At 40.3% G+C, this 24,308-nt stretch overlaps 1 protein-coding gene across 1 annotated transcript; it reads right to left on the reverse strand.

Moving 5' to 3' along the window:
• Window positions 1–6,980: 6,980 nt before the first annotated feature.
• Window positions 6,981–21,255, reverse strand: LOC143106523 (uncharacterized). Its single transcript, XM_076270869.1, has 9 exons — window positions 21,196–21,255; window positions 19,858–19,923; window positions 12,542–12,841; window positions 12,230–12,448; window positions 11,291–11,356; window positions 11,082–11,178; window positions 10,805–10,859; window positions 10,424–10,659; window positions 6,981–7,367 (listed from the first exon to the last, which is right to left on the reverse strand). The coding sequence occupies exons 2-9, from the start codon at window positions 19,910–19,912 to the stop codon at window positions 7,322–7,324; spliced, it is 1,074 nt and encodes a 357-aa protein (XP_076126984.1). The 5' UTR covers window positions 19,913–19,923; window positions 21,196–21,255; the 3' UTR covers window positions 6,981–7,321.
• Window positions 21,256–24,308: the final 3,053 nt, after the last annotated feature.

Here is a 24,308-nt window from a genome sequence, read left to right on the forward strand (position 1 = left end):
TTATTTTCGCATATTCCAACATAAGGAAGCAGCATGAGCCTCTAGTCATAATCGTCATGAGGACATTCCTCCCAAATGGCCCTATCACGTCTTTGAACTGACGTCATGAGGGCGTGTTTCAGCTCGTGGAAGGCAACTGCAAGATCTGTCTGCAGGCTAAGACTCCCGCGATATTTTAAGGCCATGTGACATGGTGTCACGGTGGTAAGTCCCTCCCCGGCTGACAGAAGTCGGACAGAATTTCTAACCAGCAAGCATTGCGTCCATCCCAGTATGCATTGTGTTCAACCCAGCATGCATCACATCAAGTCAGATCTGCACAGATCTGCCGCAAGTCGAACTCCCCTATTGTCTAATAAGGGCTCTGGTCACACTTTTGGCACAGGAGCTATTTCTGGCGCATACTATGACGTCAGCTGCCTAAAGCGCCGCTTTTCTTAGTTTACGTGCAGACAAAGTTTTCCAAAATCTCCACTGTGGCCGGAGATTTTAGAAAGTATCGTTTTCAGAGGCAAATTCTCTGTTTGCATGTAAACGAAGGGCACAAACAAAGGAAAATATCTCTGTTTTTCAAAATAACCATGTATGTGTAAACGGGGTCTAAAACTGGCCTTCCTTGGAGCTAGTTGAGTATCTGAAGCATCAGCATTTGTGGGTTATATTATACTCTCAAAATGGCCAGAAAAAGAGAACTTTCCTCTTAAACTCGACAGTCTGTTCTTGTTCTGAGAAATTAAGGCTATTCTATGCAAGAAATTGCCAAGACACTGAAGATTTCCTACAACAGTGTTTACTACTCCCTTCAGAGAACAGCACAAACGGGCTCGTGGGAGGCCCCAGTACACGACTAAGCAAGAGAACAAGTACATTAGAGTTTCTAGTTTGAGAAATGGACGCCTCCACAGGTCCTCAACTGGCAGCTTCATTAAATGGTACCCACAAAATGCATGTCTCAACGTCCACAGTGAAGAGGCAACTGGGATGCAGGGCTTCTAGTGACAAAGAAAAAGCCATATATGAGACTGGCCAATAAAAGGAAAAGATTAAGATGGGCAAAAGAACACAGACATTGGACAGATGAAGATTGTAAAAAAAAGTGTTATGGACAGACAAATCTAAGTTTGAGGTGTTCGGATCACACAGGACAATTATGAGATGCAGAACAAGTGAAAAGATGCTGGAAGAGTGTCTGACGCCATCTGTCAAGCATAGTGGAGGAACAGTGGGTCCCATTTAGAAGTGGCCACTTCATTCGCACTTCCCGTGATTCAGACAGCTGCGTGAAATGTATTACAACTTTTCGCCACGAGGTGGCAGCTTAAGTCCGCTGTAGCATTGCCGGTAAACAGGGTAGCGGACTGCATTCAGACGTTGCAACGGGTGTTTGGCAATCCGCGGACCGGTGTCGGGCCGTGGGCTGTAGGCCTACCTAGCCGGTCCGAGAAAAAAAAAAGTGCTATACGAAGCAACTGCATAGGCTTTTTCTGTCTATGATCTATCTATGGTCTATGATCTTCAAACGATCAGCCTCCTCGACGAGTAGATTGCTGGTCCACTGAGCCACGAATTTAGGCTAGATTATGCCCGGTGTTTCTGTGTTAATTTGCGGCACAACTGAATGGTGTTTTGGAACCGCGGACAGAAAGAAAAGGAAACTAAATGTTTCCCTGATCAATACATACTTCTTAATTCATAAAATATAGAGGCATAACATTAGGTTGTAGTGGTAGGCTGCGCATGCTCATTCAATGCGTCTCCGCAAGTGAAACTGACAAACTTGTGGGTAGGCTGGAAGCAACGACATTTAAAACAATGAATGAAGTGTATCCCTGTAATGTTCATGAAAACAGCATAGCGATTGGATAGCCTAATAAATCGCGACTTGTTGTAGGCCTAACAGTACAGTAGCTTAGGCTATATTGTAGCAAATAGCCTCTGGCGATGGTTTTCAGACGTCCACCCAATAGAGAGACCAGATAGTGAGGGCCCATATTCCTGTTAGTAAACACAAAGGAGCCATCAACATCCCAGATGGTAACTACAAATGTGGGGGATGTGTGCAGTGTGGATACACCACAATATGCAAAACATACAGTCATCCACACAGTGGCAAACATAGTAAGATGTCTTCATGTCAATGTTTTTTTTTACTGACCATGTGGATCCAGAGACTCCGGCCACATAGAGCATGCAGTCTAGGAGATCTTCTTTTCCCAACTGCCGTATAACACCAAGGAAGCCGGTGTGGGCCCTTTGGCCACCCCCAGAACCCAACAGACCCACACGAGGAACCATGTTCTGTGAGGGAACACATACAATATTATATATCTTTAGTGATATACATTTTAATGATTCTCTTGTAATAACATTATGATAATTGGTTTCAAAGTTATGCTCAAGATAGCAGAAACTTTTTCCACCTGGCAAAGGAAAATGACGACATTCTCAAGACTTTTGTCTGTTCATTCATTTATGAATACTGATGAATGCAAACGTGCAGGTTAGCTCACCTCAGGACAGTGAATGTCATGTCTGCATAGAGCATCCTGTACTTTAATTTGCCTTTCCTTAATGAAATGTTTCTCATGGGGGCAGAGGTCCTTTCTTAAATAAGAGTTGTGGAGATCAGAATTTTTATTTAATAAATGGTTTATCACATACTGATTACCCATTCACACTACCATGAGAGAGGACAGGACATTTTAACTGGCAATGGATGGGGAACTCAGAGCCAATTCCTCTCTCCTTTTGATGTCAGCACTGACTGCAGATGAAAATAGAAACACGTCTGGCAGCTTCCAATACCACATCCACTCATCCCCTAGCTGAACACAACGTGCATATGATGAACTTCAAATAGGTGAGTACAGGTTTCTTTTTCAGAGGGATCTGGGATTTCAGTCAATAGTAGCATACTATCTCAAAGGAAATATAGCACACTTCTCAACTTCTCTCCAGTACGGATCCCTGAAGGTGTCCTTCTAAATTTTCTTGTACATTGAGAGAATGTGTGCTTTTTTACTAGATAGTGTGCTCATTTTACTTAATTGTGTGCTCCTTTTACTAAACTGTGCTCTCATTTTACAAAAATAAAAAATGAGGGCACAATTTAGTAATTACTATTACTGCTACTACTACTACTACTACTACTACTACTACTAATAATAATAATAATAATAATAATTAGTAAATATAGTTTTGCTGTTTTCTCTCTGTTGAATGCCTTGTACAGTATAATTGATAAAATATGTTTCCTCCAACTGTGTTGTACCTGATCACCACATCATTGCCTGTAGACCATGTAAGGAGAAAAAAAGGGAGTCAGTATCATTAGTCATTGACTGCTACTGTATAAATGATTGCATCAAGGCATACTCTACTTTTCGATTGGAGAAGTATGAATGCCTTTAATTATTTCAAAAGTCAGTGCATGTTGGTATCTTATGTAACCCATAAAGCACAGAGTCAGTGAAAGATCACTCATGTTTGACAAATATCAAGCAAACAATTCGAACACTGTACAACATATCAACATATCAAACTCCAAAACAAAAACAACATCCCCCAAAACTTCATTTGGTGTCAGATGGAACTAGAGCACCTCAACAGGGGACATTGTGGAAGATGCCACCCATTGATGTTGAGGCATTATACATAATTTAAGGTTATTTGTAAACATATGCAAAACATAAAAATGAAAGAAAACACAAATACATATTGGTATCCAAATTTGGCATTGAAATACTATGGACACTATTATCGATACCATCTCCTACTGTCTATCATTTTTAAATTAATGACATTGTGTGAATCGTTTCTAGACTATTAAATAGGCATAATATTGACGAAACCTAAACATTAATATGCAAGAGTGGCCTAGCCTATATTGACATGTTTACAAATATCGTTGTGGTTTTGGAGCATTTCTTACAAATAATCATTGCTTTGCCTTACCAAATGATGCCATCAAGTTCACAAACAAGGCCCTCAGTGCTGCTTTCCAAATTGTGCAAATTCAAGCTGCTTTATCAAAGTGCTGCTGCCCGGCTTGCACACCCTTCTTCACAATGCTGAATGATCACAGACTCCAAAAGTTCATTTGAACCGCTTTTAGTGAAGTGAGCTCGCGAGATACACACCCAAACACACACATCACACACACACACACACACACACACACACACACACACACACACACACACACAGATGCCAGGAACACATTTGAACTGCATAAAGAATGCACTTGCCACAGAGACATTTTCAACTGCTGATGAATATTTAACTTATAAATGTAATATTTAGCTCTTAAAAAGACAAAGTTCCGGAGCATGGTGATCTCATAGCTTGTATAAATATGTGCCCTGGGACCTTATTTCCTTTTACAAAGGTTTTATAGATCAGTGTGGGAAAGCACCTTTCCTGTGAATAGTTCCTGCATCTAATGACTGGTTCTTCCTAGAATCTGTATGGCCATGTACAGTAGCTTCTTAGTGTGTGCGTGCGTGCGTGCGTGCATGCGTGCTTGTGTGTGTGCTTATGTGTGTGTGCGTGTGTGTGTGTGTGTAAATGTTGAGTCTATGTGTTTGTGTGTGTGTGCTCATTTGTTCACATACCTTCAAAATCTTGAGTTTCACTGAAAAATCTAAACAGCAGAAAATATTTCCTTATACCACTGCTATGTTGAATTTCCCATTGTCATGCATTCTTTAGCAGGATACACCTTCCTCTGGTGGTGATTTCCCAGAATTATCCCCTGGATTGACAGGTGGGTAATTATAGGCCCTATGCTATTTAAGGAAGCTGCTCCCCTGGTTGCGTAGGTGAACCATTACTGCCAGCATGTAAGCAATTGTTTGATCGCTCACATGGTCTGCCTGTCTGCTTTGTCTGTCATTTGCTCCCTCCGTGTCACAACTTTCTAATAAAGGTCATGCGACCCCTTTTGTCACGAGTTAAGGGTATTCTGAGGCAGTAATATTAGGAATATCCTGACAGGAAATGGACTATGGCAAGAAAATGTTGAAGGATGTATATGTATTTTATTGACCAATTATCTTACTTACTTCGGAGGAGTTTTGGCAAAGACCATTGTACTCATGTGATTTGTATTACCACGATGTAACTAACATGTATAAGATGGGGCCTCGCCCTACAGAATTTTGAGTAGTGTTGCCGGAACGTGCTGTTGCCAGTGATTTGCTGCCGGTATCGTGAATAAACCTGCAGTGTTTTCTCACACCTGAGTGTGCCTGGAGATTTTTGACCACATGAGCAGTGGTGGCCGCATAGGCTTCATCTCGCCACCTGTAGTGGGAGACGGAACCATCAGCAGCCACTCGGTATATACACTGAATGTTTGTAGGCCTATCGTGTCTATTTTTAGAACAAGCAATATTGTGACCTTAGCTTTTACTACATCTACAGATTGGCAGAAGCATCGGCGGTGTTCGTGCTGGCCTCGGGCCTGTTTCCATGACCTATGAGGCTGCTGCTTTGTCTACAGTGTTTGTTTCTTTCATTTATGTTCATTTCACTCCCGAGGAGTACACAAGTAAACTCAGTTTATCCACCTTTTTTTAAGAGATTTAAGAGTTTATTCACCAATTGCAACTTTTAACTTTCTAAAATCCCACTGTATTATCCACATTCACAATATGTACACTCATCAACACTCTGGGAACAATTTAATACCACTGGTATTGTTATATATAAACATGTTCTGAATGCCATTTAAAAAAATCCGATACTGCATGGCGTAGTCCACCTCACCGAGGTCACGTAATTCATAGTTTACCCACCTCTTATTTTACCACTACATCCCTGTGTACGTGTTGGATGTGCTTGTCTGTGCTGGTGTGCGTGTGCGCGTGTTTGCATGTGTGCATGCTAATCAACTTCTCTTCCCAGTGACCCGGGGTGCCCACCTAGCCCTGTATATCGCTCCTTCAGCAGGTGGAAGGGACGATATTGTCGGCCACCTGAAGATAAGTCCTTTTTTGATGAGGAAGAACTAGCACTAGTGTATCTGTACTGTAAGCCACACATTATGGACTATTGATTAATCCCCTTTCTCTCTCTCTCTCACTGGACAGGGGCTGTGAGCCCAAGTGGTGGCAGGTCCCAAGGCGGTGGAGTCCCTTCACTCTTCCTGCTGTAGTACACTGGGTGTTTGTCTTTTGGATTGACTTGTTGAAGTATTCACGTGTGGTGTGGATTTTCCGGGCCCTCCCTCCTCTGATAGCCTATCTCCCATGGTAAGCTCCAGCCCTGCTCCTGGCGCCTCAATTTTGCTTAGTGGGCCTCTCGAGCCATACGGCGTGGTGCGTAGCCAAAAGGTCACTGTGTGCAGGAAATGAATGTTATCAAGTCAACAAATAAAGTAAGATAAGAGCTCATTATCACAGTTACACTTCAGGTTTTTTCAGATTTTAGAACAGCTAATTCATAGCGGAGAGATACAGCAATTCAATTGCAGCTGTACCATACATATCATTCATAATGGTTTGTATGAATGTGTATGTGGAGTGTTTTACAATGGCTCCAATCAGAATTCAATGTAAGTGAAGATAGGAGCAGGCTTCACTCAATGTGTATCTTTCCAAACTATTAGAGTGCTGGCCTGAATAGTCAGAGTCAAGTAATGTACTGTCGGAGGGAGGCCGCACTATGCATAAGTTCACTTGTATTTGCACAAATAAAAGTGAATTTATGCATAGTGTGGCCTCCCTCCTACTTTATTAAATCAGATTGCCTCCCCCTAGACACGCCCATGTCCTTCAACCTTCCCTGTAACACACACAAAGTCTTTTTCTCTCTGCCAGGCACCCTGGGTGACATCAGACAGTGTAAACAAAGGCCCAAACCGTTTACAGTAATAAAGGACAAAAAAGTCAATGTAAGTTTCACACAACATCAATTTTTATTAACACATAGACATGATCAAAGGAATAAAACAAATATCAACTTGAAGACTACCACTTTATGATTTAATGACATGACCAGTGCAGAGGAGGTGGATGGCCCCTAGTCCAGGCCTGTGTGTGCCAGAGAGAGCTAAATGTTGAAGAGGCCATCTATGGTCAACAAAGGTACTACATCAATCATTAGATATTCACTCATTCATTGACAAAATATCCTCAAGTCCAATACAATATTATAGACATTAAAACAAAAAAGACAAGACAACAAAATAGAAAAGAGAAATGTTGCATTTTACCTCATCAAAATACTTATAATCTTGCTTGGACTGTTTGACCTCTATGTTTCCAATGGACAGCTGAATTGATCTGAGGGTATTTCTGGTCTGCTGTTTCCAGACCGCTCAGGGTGTGTGGGCTGTACTGTAGATCACACTGTCATCCTCAGCCCTGCAAACACACAACAGCACACAACACTTCCTGTTACAACTTAAGACAAAGAAATGAGGTTGGACTTTGACTGAAAGCAGCGACACATTATTTAGCATTACGTGACCAGTGACTGCATTTCTATCATGCTGTTCACTGAGCATTTAAAGAGCATTAAGAATGCTTACTTGTGTTAAGTTAAGTTAAGTTAAGTTATACTTTATTAATCCTGTAGGAAGTTCCTATTGGAAATTTGTTCTCTGCATTTTACCCATCCGGGTGGTAGTGTACACACATTCATACACACACACACACACACACACACACATACACACCCGGAGCAGTGGGAAGCCCTTTATCCAGCGCCCGGGAAGCAGTTGGGGGTTAGGTGCCTTACTCAAGGGCACCTCATCTGTGGATGTGGATATGGGAGAGCGCTGTTCAATCAGTCCCGCCAACCACAGTTGTTCCTGCTAGTCAGGGATCAAACCGACCACCCTTCGGTCACAAGTCTGATTCCCTAACCAGTAGGCCACGGATGTCAACATTAACACGATTTGTCAGTGCTGCACAACTGGTGCACTGTACCAGTAAATGTGATCCGATGGTGGATACAGGTTGGTGTTAGGAATGGCTAGGAATGGTTGTGTGAATGCCTCGATTGTGGACAGGGGCGCCTGCAGGAATTAATACTATGGTACGCACCCATCACCCCGCCCCCCCCCCCCCCCAAAAAAAAAAAAACGTTCACGCGTGGACAGTATTTTTCCTTTAGGTTCGTGCATACATAGCATAACAACATCCACATGCAATAATGCAACAACAACGTCTACAACTAGATGTACCGCAGAGCGGTACAAAATATGACCGCCGCCCAGTCCAGCACATTTTTTCCACAAAAAGAAATCACGCTGAAAGGCCTATATGATTCTAACTGTCTCACTAAATTGCATTATCCACACTCAATTCTCACTGGTATCTGCTAGACAACAAGTACCAAAACATGATTAGTTCATAGATTTTACATGTAAAATTCATTTTATACAACCCCACCTCCATCTTGCCTGTTCATAATTCTGAGAAATTCTTGATTGTTTGTGTTATGTTATGTGTGTGGGTGTGTGTGTGTGTGTGTGTGCGTGCTTGTGTGTGTGCCTGCGTATGTGCCTGTGCATGCAAGCGTACATATGTCTACTGTGTATGTGTCATACGTATGATTACTGTGAATGTATGTGTGTGTGTGTGTGTATCTGTTTGTGCACATGTGTGCACATGAAATGGGTTAACATGACCCCTGGAGGCAAACATACGGAAAAAAATGGTCATCCTAGGCCCTACAGTTCTCAAAATATTCACAGAGAACTGTGTCTGCCCTACCCTCCTTTCGGGGGGTCCAGTCCAGCGGGGGGGCTACAGATCAAAACGAAAAATGACGGTTCCATGCTATCCATGTGGGGGTACATGCCCACCAAGTTTTGTGTACCCCGGTCTTTCAGTGTCCCGGGAATCCTTGTTGGTGTACGTCACTAAATGTACACATAAATTATTTTATTGTAAGGCCCCCCATGAACGAAAGTACACAAAACTTGGCATGCATTCGGAGGGTGTCATAATGATCCTACACTTTTAATTTTGTGCACTTTTTGTGGTGAAAACACCTAATTTTTTGCTTTTTAATTTTTAACTAGGTGGCGCTATACATAAAATAAGTGGTAATGGGATGGGTTGACGTGCCCCCTTAAGACCAGCATACATAAAAAAGGTGGACCTCCTAGGCCCTACGGTTCTCGAGATATTCACAGAAAACTGTCTCTGGCCACCTACAGGCCAGTTGGTGTATAGTAACATAAATTAATTTATTGTGTGGCCCCCCATGAACGGAATTCCACAAAACTTGGCGTGCATACAGAGGGTGTCATAATGATCCTACACTTCCAATTTCGTGTAGTTTTGACTATGTTAGGTCACAGATACCTTCAATTACAACACCTAATTTTTACTTTTTTGTGTTTAACTAGGTGGCGCTATACATGAAATGAGTGGTTATGGAATGGGTTGACATGGCTCCTTGAGATCAACATACAAAAAAAAAAAATGGTCCTCCTAAACCCTATTGTTCTCGAGATATTCACAGAAAACTGTGTCTGCCCTACCCTCCTTTCGGGGGGTCCAGTCCAGCGGGGGGGCCACAGATCAAAACGAAAAACGATGGTTCCATGCTATCCATGTGGGGTTACATGCCCACCAAGTTTCGTGTACCCCGGTCTTTCAGTGTCTCGGGAATCATTGACGGAAATTTGGGCATGCGAAAAAGAAAAAAAATAAATAAATAAATAAATCTGACTAAACCTATATGACCGCCGCTTCGCTTTATACATCCCTATACAGGCTAAAGCTACCTTTAGTTGTGTTATAGCTACTGTAACGTCTGGCTTTAAACAGCTGTAATGCAGTCGTTCTGACAAGCACACCAATTGCTTAGCCAACCTTGTTCTTGCCCATCTTGAATAGCTCCTCTAGCTTTGCTGCCTCCATCCTTTCTGTTTTCGTTGTTTAAACTTGTGATATCTATGATGAGTATTGAGTTAGTGAATTAGCTCAACATTGTGTGCTGATAACCATATAGAAAGCCGAGTAAAAGAAAACAAGTAGCCGCATGCCTGCGTGCGTATTCTCTCCTGCTCAAACATGTGTGCGTGTTAATTTTGATAAGCGTTCACTAACTTTACTTAATAGAAAATTGTAAATAGCCTGATGGCATGCAACTAATGGGATACTGTGCATAGTTGGAAAGGTATGGTAGGCCAATATGGTGAATATACACACACACAAGGTAAATTTTCTCTCGTTGTTGAGTGATGGTACGCACAGTGCGTACGGACGTACACCTGCAGGCGCGCCTGATTGTGGATGCTGGCTAGGAAGCTTTAGATAATTCTGATAAACCATGTGTTCAAAGTCAGACTGTTGAGGTCTCCTAACCTTGAGTACTTAACATAACCATTATGACTCAAGTAGACTACTGATGTACAGTATTAGAGGTTACAGGATTTGTTGTAATGAGAAGAAATGCCCACCTGGTGGCAGCACTCCCTCTGTGGAACTGGACTGAAGCGTAGGCAACGTAGTCATCCTGTGCAGAGGTTTGAGGCATCTGAACATCGGAGTATAGAGGCACTTCCTGTCTTTTGGAGCGATCAATCTGAATGCTGGCATACTGAATGTCGTCTTGATCATGTGTGGTCACTCTCTGTGTGGGGTCAGAGGTCGTGGCTCTTGCTGTGACGTTGCTGTACACGAGACCAGCATCACTCTGATCAGGAAAGAGAAAACCTCATGTTATTATGAGTGATTCAGAAGTGCAGCTGCAGTAAGACACAATGTATGACTGACCATGGAGACCCCTGGGGACATTAAAGGCTCGGATACTAAAACACTTTGAGTGCCTAGTTCCTCACCTGCATGTTCACATCTGTGGACCTCCCACCTGCTGTGATTGTAGCATGCTTCTTCCTGTTTTGTTGATAAGACAATCATGTGCATCTAAAGTTATGTGGAAGCATAATGCATTTACTCGAGAAAAATGTACGAGATAAATTTTTCTACATGAACAAGTTGATTATCCAAATTTCAGAGACAATGAACTCATTAATTCAGAAAGCATGTATCGTTTTTTTTTTTTTTAAATAATATGCAGTGCTCATTAGACATGGCATGTCTGTTTCACATAATTACCTCAAGTACACAATTCCAAGTACCAACAGCAGTGCCAGAATGATGCATATGGTGATACTAGCTGGCAGCACCATATCAGAGATTTTCTCAGGTGAGTCTGTTAAATCACATGTGCAAGTTTTCTTAAATAACAGAAGTAAACATGACAAATAATGACATTTCAATTGTGTGTATGATTGTGCACAGAAGTTTGAAGGTGGAGTATTTACAGGTAGTGTGCCAGGTGAGGGTCACTCCCTCTGTCACTGCTTCAGGAGATATAGACACCTGCAGAGCTGGAGGATGTACAGTTCTGAGTGTAGACACATTTCAGTACCGAAATAGTAAAAGCAGTTACCTGTAACAGTGATGTTGACTCCAGGTAACCCAGAGTAACTTTCTCTCTGTTCTGTTAAACACATGAAGACATATTCTCCAGAGTGACTCTCTCTGATCCTTTTCAGACTAAAAGTGCAACTATTTATTTAAATCCCAAGATACTCTGTGTGGTTTTAATAGTCTTGATCTAAGTGTAGGTCCTCAAGGTGATGACTGATGACTAGTATTTTCTATTTTTAAACCAAAATGCTGTGGCGATGTTTGATATCTGGGATATTTGTGGGATATAAGTGCAATATCCATAGATGAACCCTTACAGATGATGGTAGGTGAGTAAGTCAGTCACACTCCAACACTTTTCAGTTGTAGCACCTGCACTCAGGTTTGAAATTTGAGTATCAGACCACCATATCTATCAGAGTATACATGCATATTAAAGGAGATACCCGGCGTGTTTTTACATGTACATGCCCACAGAATGTAGCACTTGTAGCTGCCTCGCTGCGTTAGCTGCTGGCTGTAGGAACTCGAGCTATGTAAAAACAGATTTCGTTTTTTTTTTCGTACCGGCAGTACTCTGTAACCTCGAGAAAAGGAGATCTATGTGAAAACTCGCCGGATATGTCCTATGTAGTATGAAAACCTCCAAGTAAAACAAAAAAACTTCTGTGGATTCCTAAATGTGTTCTTCAGATCCAAGAATCATTTGTGAACAACATGAAATAGTCATGATATATTTATATTCACAAACTACAGTGATGTGAATATGAAAAATGTAAAGATATTTAATCTTTAATAATTTAAAGGACTTGAATTTCATCTGCACTCACACACTGCAGGGGAGCGGTAACCCTCATGACCTTTCACAGCACAGGAGTAATTGGCCACATCAGAGGGGCTGGTTGAGGTCAGTGTCATCAATGCTGTGGTATTGCCACGTAGAGGCTGTCCATTCTTGTACCACACATACTGAGATCCCAAACTGCAGGAGGTGCTGCAGGTCACATTAATCTGATTCTGATTCCCTACAACAGCCTTCACCTGCAGATCTGAGAGGAGAGGATGGAGGGTTAGAAATAATTATTGAGTCAACTTTGACAATCAATACTTCATAAAATGGAAAACAAAGTATTTGTTATTACCTGTGACTGAGAGTGTAACAGCAGAACTGCCTGTTATCCAACTCCAGTGTAAGCTTGTCCAAAACCGAAACTGGTAAACGCCTGATTGACCATTTGAAAGGTTGTCTAGTTTCAGGCTGCAGTCAGGATATTTAGAGTTGCTGTGTTCTCTGAATCTCCCTGTGTTCTTTTTATACCACTCTCCTCCCTTATAAATATGACCCCATGGATAGTAATATTTACAGGGCAGGACCACTGATGCCCCTTTAAGACCACAGACTCGAGTAGAGGAGTAGCTCACACTGGGTCCACACAACAGACCTGAAACAGTCACAATAATTTAAGAGTCAAGAAAAGATTAAATTGCAAACTGTTTTGAGAAGGTTTTTTGGCACTAAGGACCAATAAATCAGACATGCTCAGCGTGTGATCTTTTCTAAATACCAAGCTGACATGATACAATAACTCTATATTCTTACAAAAACTAGATGTACCGCATAGCGGTACAAAATATGACCGCCGCTCAGTCCTGTACATCCATTCCGCGAAAATAAATCATATTAATGAATTTGTCTCCATATTCTACTCCATCCCCCACTCTTGAAACTTTTGTGTATGCTTGTTTGGCACACAAAGTAGCCTACTGGCGCTGCAAAGGTGAATAGATTTGTTTCTGGGCCAAAACATTTGTAGCATTGTTATAAAACCTTTAAAATCTCTAAACAATCACAAGTAGGGCAGTTCATCACAGTCCTTCCATTGCAACTAGACTGATGAAAGGTACACCTGTAGGCTACATTGTATTTGGGAAAAGCAGAAGGTAGCAGCATAATGTAATTTATTTATTATTAAACAAAACAATCCCTGTCAGTTCCATGCAGTTTTCAACAGCTATCAAGAAGAGAGGTCATGTCACGGATTTTTGTGAATGTTTCTTCTACATTCAAGTTTAGTCATCTAGTTCATATGATATTCAGCTTTATTGTCAATGCACAAATGAAATACCAGTAGTCTAAAACAAAATGCCGTTTTACCCAGTGGAGCAAATAAATGTCCAAAAGGGCCTTCATGAAATGCGTTGCGAGACTGTTCATGCACATTTTAACGGGCAAAGTTGAAGAGCTACTGTCCGTTATTGTTTGTGCAAATAATATGCTGATTCATGTTCCCTTGCATTTTGCAACTATGAGGTCCATGGTTAGTCTGGCTTTCGCCAGACCAAGCTCAATCTTTTGACGCAATCTTTTGATTTTCACCCAGCCTAGTCCATGCTAGGCGCCCGATAGAAATATTGTTTAATTTTGCGATTGAGATATCCACGCACTGGCGCACCCCCTGCGACGTGTTCGCCCCCCGGTTTCAGAGCTATTGTAAATGCAAAAATGCATAGTAGAGGGAGAGCAGCTTCACAGAAGAGAACTTCTGACGGCAAATTTGAGGAAAAGTTGGTAAACCACCCTTCTTACCTAATTTGAGGGTGCTGATTCTGAATATTGTGTTTACCAAGCTCAGTTCTGAGTTCTAAGCCGCATAATCAGCATTTTAACATAAAATAACAATTATTTTTGCTTATTTTTCCATAAATTGGGTTGATTTCAAAAGTAAATCACTAAAACCAAATAAAAGTGTTCTCTAAATACATGTTTGAGCATTAAAGAAGCCATACTATAGTTTATTAACGTATTTAATGGGAACATGATTACAGTTGTAACACATGTACACATGTAATAAACTCACATGAAATTCGAATCAAAACACAACCATATTTTTATTGCTAACATAGTGAGTCACTCATGGTGTTTAATGCATTTCATCACAATAACAAATTGCACAGATAACCTTCAACTCAGAATATATCCTACAGTACATATGAACTTAGATAGCGGGAATAAGCCTAATGCAGAACTGCATCTACCATCAGCAACAACCGGCAAGTAAAAAACATTTTACTTCTAGTAACACTGGATTTGGTATGTGTGCTTGCCTCCATACTAGAGCTTGATAATGTGCTCTTCTAATATGCCATTGAGCAGCATCACTTGTTGGTGGTAGAGCCTCCGATCCTCGACATCTAGAAAACAGAGTGGCTCTGTCATAGTGTTGTCACGATACCAAAATTATGACTTCGATACAATACCTGCCATAAATATCTTGATACTTGATACTGAAACGATATCCAAATCCTAAAATATCTGGAAAAAGAAAGGAAGCAGGCCTCCTCCAAGTGTATTGAGTCATTTGTGTTGAATTTGGTGCACTTTTGGTCAATTCTGAGTTGACCAAAGGAGATGAGTTCTAAACTTCCTACATAATAATTATTTTTGTAGTCAGTAAAATAGTAGTTTGTGTGTGATTAAGTCCTTTATTGTTTGTTATAGCTCATTTATATTGTGTGATGTTTTGGCAATAAATTACCTTTAAATAGCCAAAGTAGGCTAGATCAAGGTCAGTGTTCAAATTACTGCATACCGATCACTTAATGCTATGCAGAAGAGCCTAATCTTTAGGTCATCTGATGTAGGATACCCTAGGCCTTCCTGTGTTTATGGGATTTCTTTGACAGTTGCAAAGGGAAAAAAGTGAAGATAGTCCGTTCTGTAGTTCTGTGCTCCCAGTGTTATTTAATAAGTACGTTTCAACCACTCTTTGGGTCTTAATCAGATAGGCCTACACCATTATTACATTACATTACATTACATTTGGCTGACGCATTTTTAACCAAAGTGACTAACAACATGGTAACAGTTTTAAAGCAATTCTCTCAACAATTTTAGGACAATTTAAAAACGGTAGAGTACAGTAACAATAAGTGCATCAGTGAGTGCTGTTTTTAAACAGTTGAGTGTCAGTTCAAGACGGCTGGTAAGTGCTAGCATCAGCAAGACTTGTTGTAAGTGGTACTATGAAAGGAGATGTTCTCTAAAGAGCTGGGTCTTGAGGAGTAGGAACTGGCAGTGTGTTCCACCAACGAGGAACAACAGATGAGAAAAGTTTGGATTGTCCTGAGTGTATCTGTTGCAATATCTGTGTGCATTCCTACATTAGGTCTATTTCTTTGATAGTCAACATCATTTGCTACCACATAACAAATACCAATTAACAATACAAATGTTTCTTACAAACTTTCCTGCATACTTCTTAAATGTGCTGTAGTCAGATGGGTATCCTAAAGACCAAGGCCATAGTCATGATGTCAACATTGGGGGGGACCAAATCTGTGGTGGGGTCTGAGGGCCATGCAAAAAATATTATTAAAAATCACAAAAAAGTTACAACGTTTTTTCCAACTTGTGTGCCGTCGCCACATTTGATTCCTACGTTTTGCCTGCATGGATGCGCGATCAATTGCGCATCTAAATAATATGCAAAATGCAACAACCATTTCTAAGAGGCCTATAAACAGGGTAATTCCTTGCATTAGCACTATATGAATGCATTATTTATGTTGTAGAACATGTGAAAGAAATGAATGACACAGGCTTGCAGAAATTCATAATTTAAAATAAAACTTTTCACTTTCGCTATCATTGCGAGAATAGGTTACAATATGGAAAATGTTTCAAAGTTCCCTTTGAGTCTGATCGGCTCCAAAAATGTATGGGATTTCCTTAGCCTGTGCTACACCTTTCCAACAAGTTTTGTGAGAATTGTGAGCTTTTGCGATATTGTTGCCAGCCAGAGAGGGTTAAAGCGGAGCTAGTACAGTAATCAAGGATCTTTGGTAGGGTGCAGCAAATGGAAGCTTTTGATAGCGCACGCCACTAACGAAAAACTAGGGTGACCAGATGTGCTCTTTTTCCAGGACATGTCCTCTTTGAGACCTTACAAATCGTTCATCATTTTGTTATTCTAGAGCCTCAAACGTGTTTACAGCGAAATTGCATTGCGTTTTTCTCTGTCGTTCACAAATAAGTTCAAAATAGCCTTTTGAGGCAGTGTTTTCTCGTATGTCCTCTTTTTCACAAACTAAAAAGAGGACACAATCAGGTCACCCTAGAAAAACAGAAAACCACCAGGTCAAACCACTCAGGGGTGTAGGCTACTCTGGAACCATCACTAGGTAACTCATTTGTGTGTTATTTATGTTTGATTACATTTCAGATGGTGGTGGTTGTTGGTTTCCTGTAGAGTTTTTTTTCTTTATTTATTTTTCTATGTCCGTATTGGGGGGGACATTTTGGTCATATTTGAATATTGGGGGGGACACGTCCCCCTCAATGTCTATGGTGACTACGGCCCTGCTAAAGACATAACTAGATCTTGAGCATCTATTACCAGTGTTGAATGAGCAGTTTTTGCAGTGATCACTACTGGACATTCCACATTGCTAGACAGCACTTGAGTGAGGATAGACTTATTTCCACTTCACAAATAACCATCGCTATCTGCAATAGCTACAGTACAGGGACATTAATCAGTTCATAGCTGAGGATTTGTCCTAGGTCCACTTCCCTTTCAGAATCATATGCAGTAATGATGCACTGGAGAATGTTTCTTTTTGTTGCACTATAAAGGATATCTTGTCTAATTTTTTTGCAAATAATGCAATCTCCATAGCACTCTTCAGCAACCCTCAAATATGCACACTCTTCCATTTTTTTGCATGGCTGAAATTTGAATGATAGGAAAGAGCACCAGTGAGATGTTTTAACTAGGCAAGCACAGTCGCCTTTACAGTAAAATAAAATACAGTGTAAATCCTCTGTAAAGACTGACAACTCTTCATAATAGTTAGTGACAAAGTACTTTCTACAGAAAAATGAGCAGTCACCTACTATTCTATCAATTTATTATCAAGGAATCTATTTTGCTTCTAAACGTCATACTGAATTTTAGCTATTATTTCAATTTATATTTTAATTTTAGCTTATTTTCATTTGCTACTTGAGTCATTGGGGTAATTCCTGTCCTGTCCTACAACATATCTGATACATAAAGAGTATATTAATGCCTTATTTTTTGTAATTCCTATGATATCTGATGGCAAAACCAAAAAGTATGTGAATTATGCTAATTATGCTAATTAGCAAGCTTAAAACTCAAAATTGAGCTTGGTAAACAAAATATTTGAATTCAGCACCCTCAAATTGTGTGAAATAGCCCCTTTACCGACTTTTCCTCAAATTTGCCAACAGGACTTTTTCTGAACGTTTGTTAGCTATCTGCTCTCCCTCTATAGAGGGAGTTATGACAAAACCGTGACTGTTAACAAACTATAAGCTATATAAGGTAGGCCCTATGCTAGGCCTATTACACAACACAAATTGTCACTAGGCTATGCTGGCGACCCAAATAAAATCTCCTTTGGAACCAATGGCTTACACCTTACAGTATCAAGCTGCCACCTCTTGGCGAAAAGTTATGCATATCAGTAGTAATACATTTCAAGTAGCTGTGTGAATCACCGAAAGGGCGAATGAAGTGGACACTTCTAAATGGAACCCAACCCACTGTACAGTAGCTCAAGGTCTGTGGCTAAAGCAGCCATAATGAAAGCGTTATCATTGTTTGGATACTTCACACACACGTGTTTTTTAATCGCATAGACGACAACTACCAAGCTGGAATCAAAGCACATCGACTCCCCTCTCACACCCTAAACACGCACTTCGAACAAACAAAAAGCGCCTCAGTCTCACGATATAGCCATAGGCAAAACTGTATCTGACCGGTGTAACGTTGGTACTAAATCATTCATCGCAAAGAATGATTTTTGTAGCACGTGCAACAAATATGTGTAGGTACAGCCCTGCCCTGAATACATCTCAACGTGCGCTCTAAAATATCTGGTTTAAATGGAGATGTAGATCATCACGGGTGCGTTAATAAATCTACATTGTGGCGAGTTGACACAAATTATTCACTTTGACGAATTTATGTAGTGTCAGTTACTTTACTTTGAGCCATGCTCTTCCTTAAAAATAGAGGATTGAAGTAGCCTATATGGGTGTTTGGGAATGAACGTTGACTGCTTTTTGAGACTTCGAGCAGAAATGTCCCAGCCCGGTGTTTAGGATGCATCATAGACAGGTTATCTTTCAGGCCTATATATTTTCCATTAAAAAACCATCACGTAGCGAACGTATTGTGGCTAACTCACTTAGCTCCTGTTAGTAGCCTAGGTTATGGTCATAAGCAAATGAGATGACAGTCGAAAGATACAATTAGTGCTGTTATCAATTTGCTTGGTAGCCTATAAACGCATTTATGGTTTTCTACAAATACATCAATAATCAAATTGGCCTCCATCACTCAACCATGCTAATAGTAACATTATTTTACCTACGTTCTGCTATTGATAGGATTAACGTAGCCTACCTGCAGTAAAAAACAAGCATGTCCGATAAACATTCTCAGATTTATTTCGGCTTCAAGAGGAAATGGGAATTACATGTCATGCAGAAATCATCCTACCCTTAGACGTTCTCTGCGGCAAACTACTGTACAGTCTTGTCCTTGTAGTGTCTTTCCAACCCACTTTAGATTAACTTCCAACAAAATTACGTCTCACTGCAACGATGCGCCATCTAGTGGACAAACGACTACGTGACGCCAATACTGGAAATGCAGCCAAATTATTATTATGATGAATATTTGGTTTTCCTTTAATCCTACTGAATTTGTAATTATGTATCGGCCGTTCTAATTGACGATAATGATGGTATACGTGCCTGTGTGTGTGTGTGCGTGTGTATATGTGTGCACCACCATCTACAGGCCAATGAGTGTACAGTCACTAAATGTACACATAACTTAATTTTTTAGACCCCCCCATGGATGAAATTCTACGAAACTTGGCATACCCCCAGAGAATGGCAGGTTAATCATACACATAAAATTTGGTGCAGTTCTGAACGTCTTTACTGAAGAGAGGGGCGATTAAAGCAGAATGATAGTGCATTTTCATTTTTTACCGGGGGGGTGCAAATCACAAATGAGTGATTATGGGCTAGGTTGATGTGGGCCCTTGAGACCAACATACCATAAAAAATTCTTCATCCTCGGTGCCACGGTTCAGGTAGTTATTTAGGAAAAACTGCATTTTTGGGGTTTCGGGGGGCCCAGCGCGGAGGGGGAGTGGCCCCCGGGGACCAAACGAAATTTTTCCGTAAAAGTCTAGTGGGGCTACATACCCACCAAATTTCATGTGCCCCGGTGTTTCGGTGCCCCGGGTATCGTTGACCAAAATTTCAGGAAGTAGATGACGAAAAAAAAAAAAAAAAAAACTTTGACAATCCCTATATGACCGCTTCGCTAGCTTCGCTAGCGGCGGTCATAATAATTCTTATCACACAAGCATGTCATGAGAGTATTACTTTAAATTATGTCCACTTTACCTGGCAGCCTCAGGAGAAGTATTGCAGTCAACAGGTGCATGTTTTTAAAACACATATATTTTCCTGCTGTAACAAAACACCCTCACATTATTCAGAATTTGAGACAAATAAATTAGAATTTGAAGATAATAGATTCAAAAGGGTCTTAAAGATTAGCTTATCCTTGACATTTTCTGTCTGAATGGTGTTCACTGTAATGTTTGCACTCTTGCAGTCAGAAACAGTGAGATCAACTAGAGGACTTCAGTAACAATACTGTGGCCTAAAGCTTGCTTGCATAGAGGAGCATAATAAAGGACACATTTGCTATGATGCCACCAATACAACAGAAGAACAGAAACAATGCATACAAGAAACATACAAGAGAGGACACATTTACTGCATCAGAAACATGCTGTTAATGAAAGACAAAGAATTAAGAAGAAAAATAATTTGAATATAGTTGATATCTTTCCTTAGCCTCGTGAGACCATCCTGATCTCGCGAGATTCAGGGTTTCACTCGCAGATCAGTCTGGATACTTTCCGTTAAAGAAAATTTGAAGCAGTTCACCAAACGAACGTCCAATCAGCGTTGGCTTTGAGGCGGGTTGAGGTGTGACGCAACGAACAACATGACGGCATCCACAGAGATGGGCATAGCTATCGCGCAAGTTTTATTCAAATTAGAAAGTATTCCTGGGTAAACTGTGAAGCTATGAGTCTCAGCCATGCAGCTGGGAGGAATGAACGACACAGACATCCTCCACGGCTGATTCCAGTTCATAATGGAGGAATATACTATCTTCAGAAGTGTAGGGCCTACCGTGAAAACTTGATGGGAATTGTCGTTGATTAGGTTCATAAATGGTAAGTTAAAACATCTTAACGTTTGTCATGTTACCTAACTTAATTGTATGTTAAACGGCATTAGAAGAATACTTTGTTCATCTAATTGGTTGATTTGGCCCGTCGATAACCAACAAAGGTGGTGATAGACAGATGGTTTATCCAATCAGCTAACCAGTATGTCCGCCCCTTCCCAAAAGTTCTTCAATGAAAAGTTCCCAGATCTGACGGAGTCAGGTTAATCTTTCCTGTCTTTTTAACTAAGCAACATGCTCTGCAATAGTCCAATAATGTACATACTTATTTTGTTGTCCTTCCAAATATATTAAATGTATACATCCATATATAGAGATTGCATACAGAGTTCAGAGAAGGAAGGTTTTTACAAAAATGAACAGCTTTATATTGGTGCAGAAAGAAACACACTAACAGGAATTCATGACAAAATGAGTGAAACATCAGAATCAATCTAAAACTAAGGATAACAGTACTGTACATGAACTGCACCTACCTTTTGACGGAGAGGTGACTGTGTTGTCTGTCAATAACGGCAACTTTGACGAATGATTGAACAGATCGTGTGTTCGTGGAAACACAATGCTGATTATGTCCTTCCCTTTTTGTGCTGTGGGTTTTTGCAGACATGAAGGTGGTTGTTGCTGATGTTTCACTCTTCCAAAGAGCTTTCTCAGGCCAGTGTGTTCTATATGTTTCTATTAATGATGTAGCTTGTTTTAATGATGTAGCTCGTTTTAATGTTGTAGCTTGTAGTTTTACTATCAAATCTGCTCATAATTTGTTGCATTATCTGAGTAGGATTACACAAGATGGAATTTATTGAAATAAGACAAATAATCTCACACAGTCCAGCCTCAATAAGTAAATAAATCTTAAAACTGATATAAAAGGATTCATATTCTTTTTTTTGTGATTATAGTTTTTTATTTTCAATCAATAAACAACACATATCATACAGAGAGAGCATTCGGATGAGAATAAAAATGACATTTAAATGAAATAAAGTAAAATAAAAACACACACAGAACACAACACACTTAACAAATACTGGCAGCAAACTCATATTGACTAAAATATTTAAAGAAGCTCTTTGAGGGCAGAGGCTATATTCATCCAGGTGTTTACAGTGGTTGTCTTTGCCTTATTAATCTTTGCAGTTGTACACTCAAGGCAAACTATGTAATGAAATGAGACTATTCAGAATTGCTTCAAGTTTGTATCTGGAGTTATCCATTGCTGTAAAATAGCTTTTTTCGCAGCTGTGAACCCTGCCATCAACACTTTTTTGTCACGTAAAGAAAATTGGTACTTTGAATCATCATTCAATAATAGTAAACAGGGGTCCAAATCCAAATATAGATCTGTAAGATCATGTAACATAACAATCACATACTTCCAGAATAGATGAATCACTGGACAGTCCCAAAACATATGTAGAAATGTACCAGTGGCGTCAGTATACAGAAACTGCAGTATGGATTGGGTATGAGTTTCATGCGATATCGCTTGTAAGGTGTGTAGTAGAAACGATGGATAGTCTTAAAATGAATAAGTACATGACTAAGGTTTTTAGAAGTAAGGCAAAGGTTTGACCACACTGTTTCCCAGTCCGGGTGGAATCCTAACCAAGAAAGTTCCAAATCCCACGTTGATAGTATCTTTAAAGGCTTATGAACACTACTGAGTAAAGAATTGTAGATTACTGTGACCGCCCCTTTAGGATCTTTGGCAGGATCAATCCAGCTAAACATTGGGTGGTCACTCAAAACAGAATTCCATGGCACGCCATAAGCTTTCATAGCAGATCGCAACCTCAGGTACAAGAAAAAAGAGGTAGGTTGTATTCTGCTTGGATATCCTGGAATGTACGCAAACCAGTCCCGTCAAAAATATTGGAAAAAGTAAAAACCCCTTTAGACGACCACAAAGGATAAACAAAAGGTCGTTGATCAGATAAGAAGTGAGCATTGTTCCATAGAGGAGATTGCTGAGAGAATTTCTTTGAATGGCCTATTGCTTTTCCAGCACTGTACCATGCAGCTAAAGTGGATGAAATAACATGACCAAATTTATGGTGCGAGTTGCGACGTCCTGTACCTGTGAAGGGCAGATCTTGAAGTCTATGGGGATATACAATAGCTGATTCTATGCTTCTCCATGGCACTTTACTGTCTTTGTCCGTCCATGTTCGCATAGCTCTGATCTGGAATGCCCAGTAATATATCTGAAAATTAGGGAGGGCAAGGCCACCTTCTAATTTTGTTCGCTGCAAAATAGAAAAGCTTATTCTGGGTTTTCTGCCGTTCCACACAAATCTAGATACAGCAGAGTTTAACTCTTTAAAATATTTGGGAGGTGGTGTGAATGGGATCATAAAGAACAAGAAGTTCAGGCGTGGTAGAATATTCATCTTGACTGTACTGATTCTGGCTTGCATTGAAATCTGAAGGTTAGTCCATCTTTGAAGATCAAGTTTTATTTTCTGTCTGAATTCACTGAAATTTAACTGGATGATACTTGACAGAGAATCCGTTATTTTGATTCCTAGGTATGTGAATGATTTAGTGAACACAATATTGTTAGGAAGGGGAATGTTTTGAGAGATATTGTTAAGGGCCATTAAGGAGGATTTATCCCAATTTATCATGTATCCAGACATGCTACTGAAGTGGTGGAATAACTTTAAGACATTAGGTATTGAGTTTTTTAAGTCTGAGAGGTACAACATGATGTCATCCGCATACAACGATATATAATGTTGAGAACCAAGTAAAGTAATTGGTGCAATAGCTTGGCTTTGTCTGAGAGCTTGGGCTAAGGGTTCTAGTGAAAGTGCAAAAAGAAGTGGTGATAGGGGACAGCCTTGACGACAACCCCTCTGTAATGTAAAGGGTAGAGACTGATAAGTTCCTGTTGAAATAGAAGCTGTTGGGTTACTATAAAGGGTTTGAATGGTATATATGAATTTAGGACCGAAACCAAAATGTTCCAGTACTGTCCATAGGAAGTCCCACTCAAGTCTGTCAAAAGCTTTGAGCGCGTCAAGGGAAAAAACTGCGCAAGTGTCAGTATATGTGTGAGAGTGTTCAATGATGTGCAATAAACGTCGCATATTGTCTGCGGCCAGTCGCCCTCTAAGAAATCCAGTTTGATCAAAATGAATCAAAGTATCCATGAAGGGCTCAATCCGGGAAACCAAGGCTTTTGCCAGAATTTTGACATCGCTATTAATTAAGGATATTGGACGGTAACTAGAACAACTCAATGGATCTTTATTTTTCTTCTGTAATAAAATGATAAGCGCTATATTCTGGTCCCTATGAAGCATACCATGTTTAATAGCATAATTCATAGAATTCAAGATTAGGGGCCCAACAACATCCCAAACAGCCAGGTAGAGCTCCGGGGGAATTCCGTCGGGACCGGGGGATTTCCCTTTTTTAAGAGATTTGGCCGCATTTTGAAATTCCTCCAACATAAGAGGTTCTTCTAGAAGGTCTCTGTCCTCTTCTGGTACGATAGGCAGGTTCAAGTTCTCTAAAAAATGTTTGCATGTATGTCTGTCAAGAACCACCTCTGAAGAATATAGTGAGGAAATAAAAGGAT

Source organism: Alosa pseudoharengus, unplaced genomic scaffold, assembly GCF_046254945.1.
Source record: "Alosa pseudoharengus isolate Yale_2024_CS ecotype anadromous, Long Island Sound unplaced genomic scaffold, YU_APseudo_1.1 YU_APseudo_1.1_scf_1, whole genome shotgun sequence".
NCBI classification, from domain to species: Eukaryota; Metazoa; Chordata; class Actinopteri; order Clupeiformes; family Clupeidae; genus Alosa; species Alosa pseudoharengus.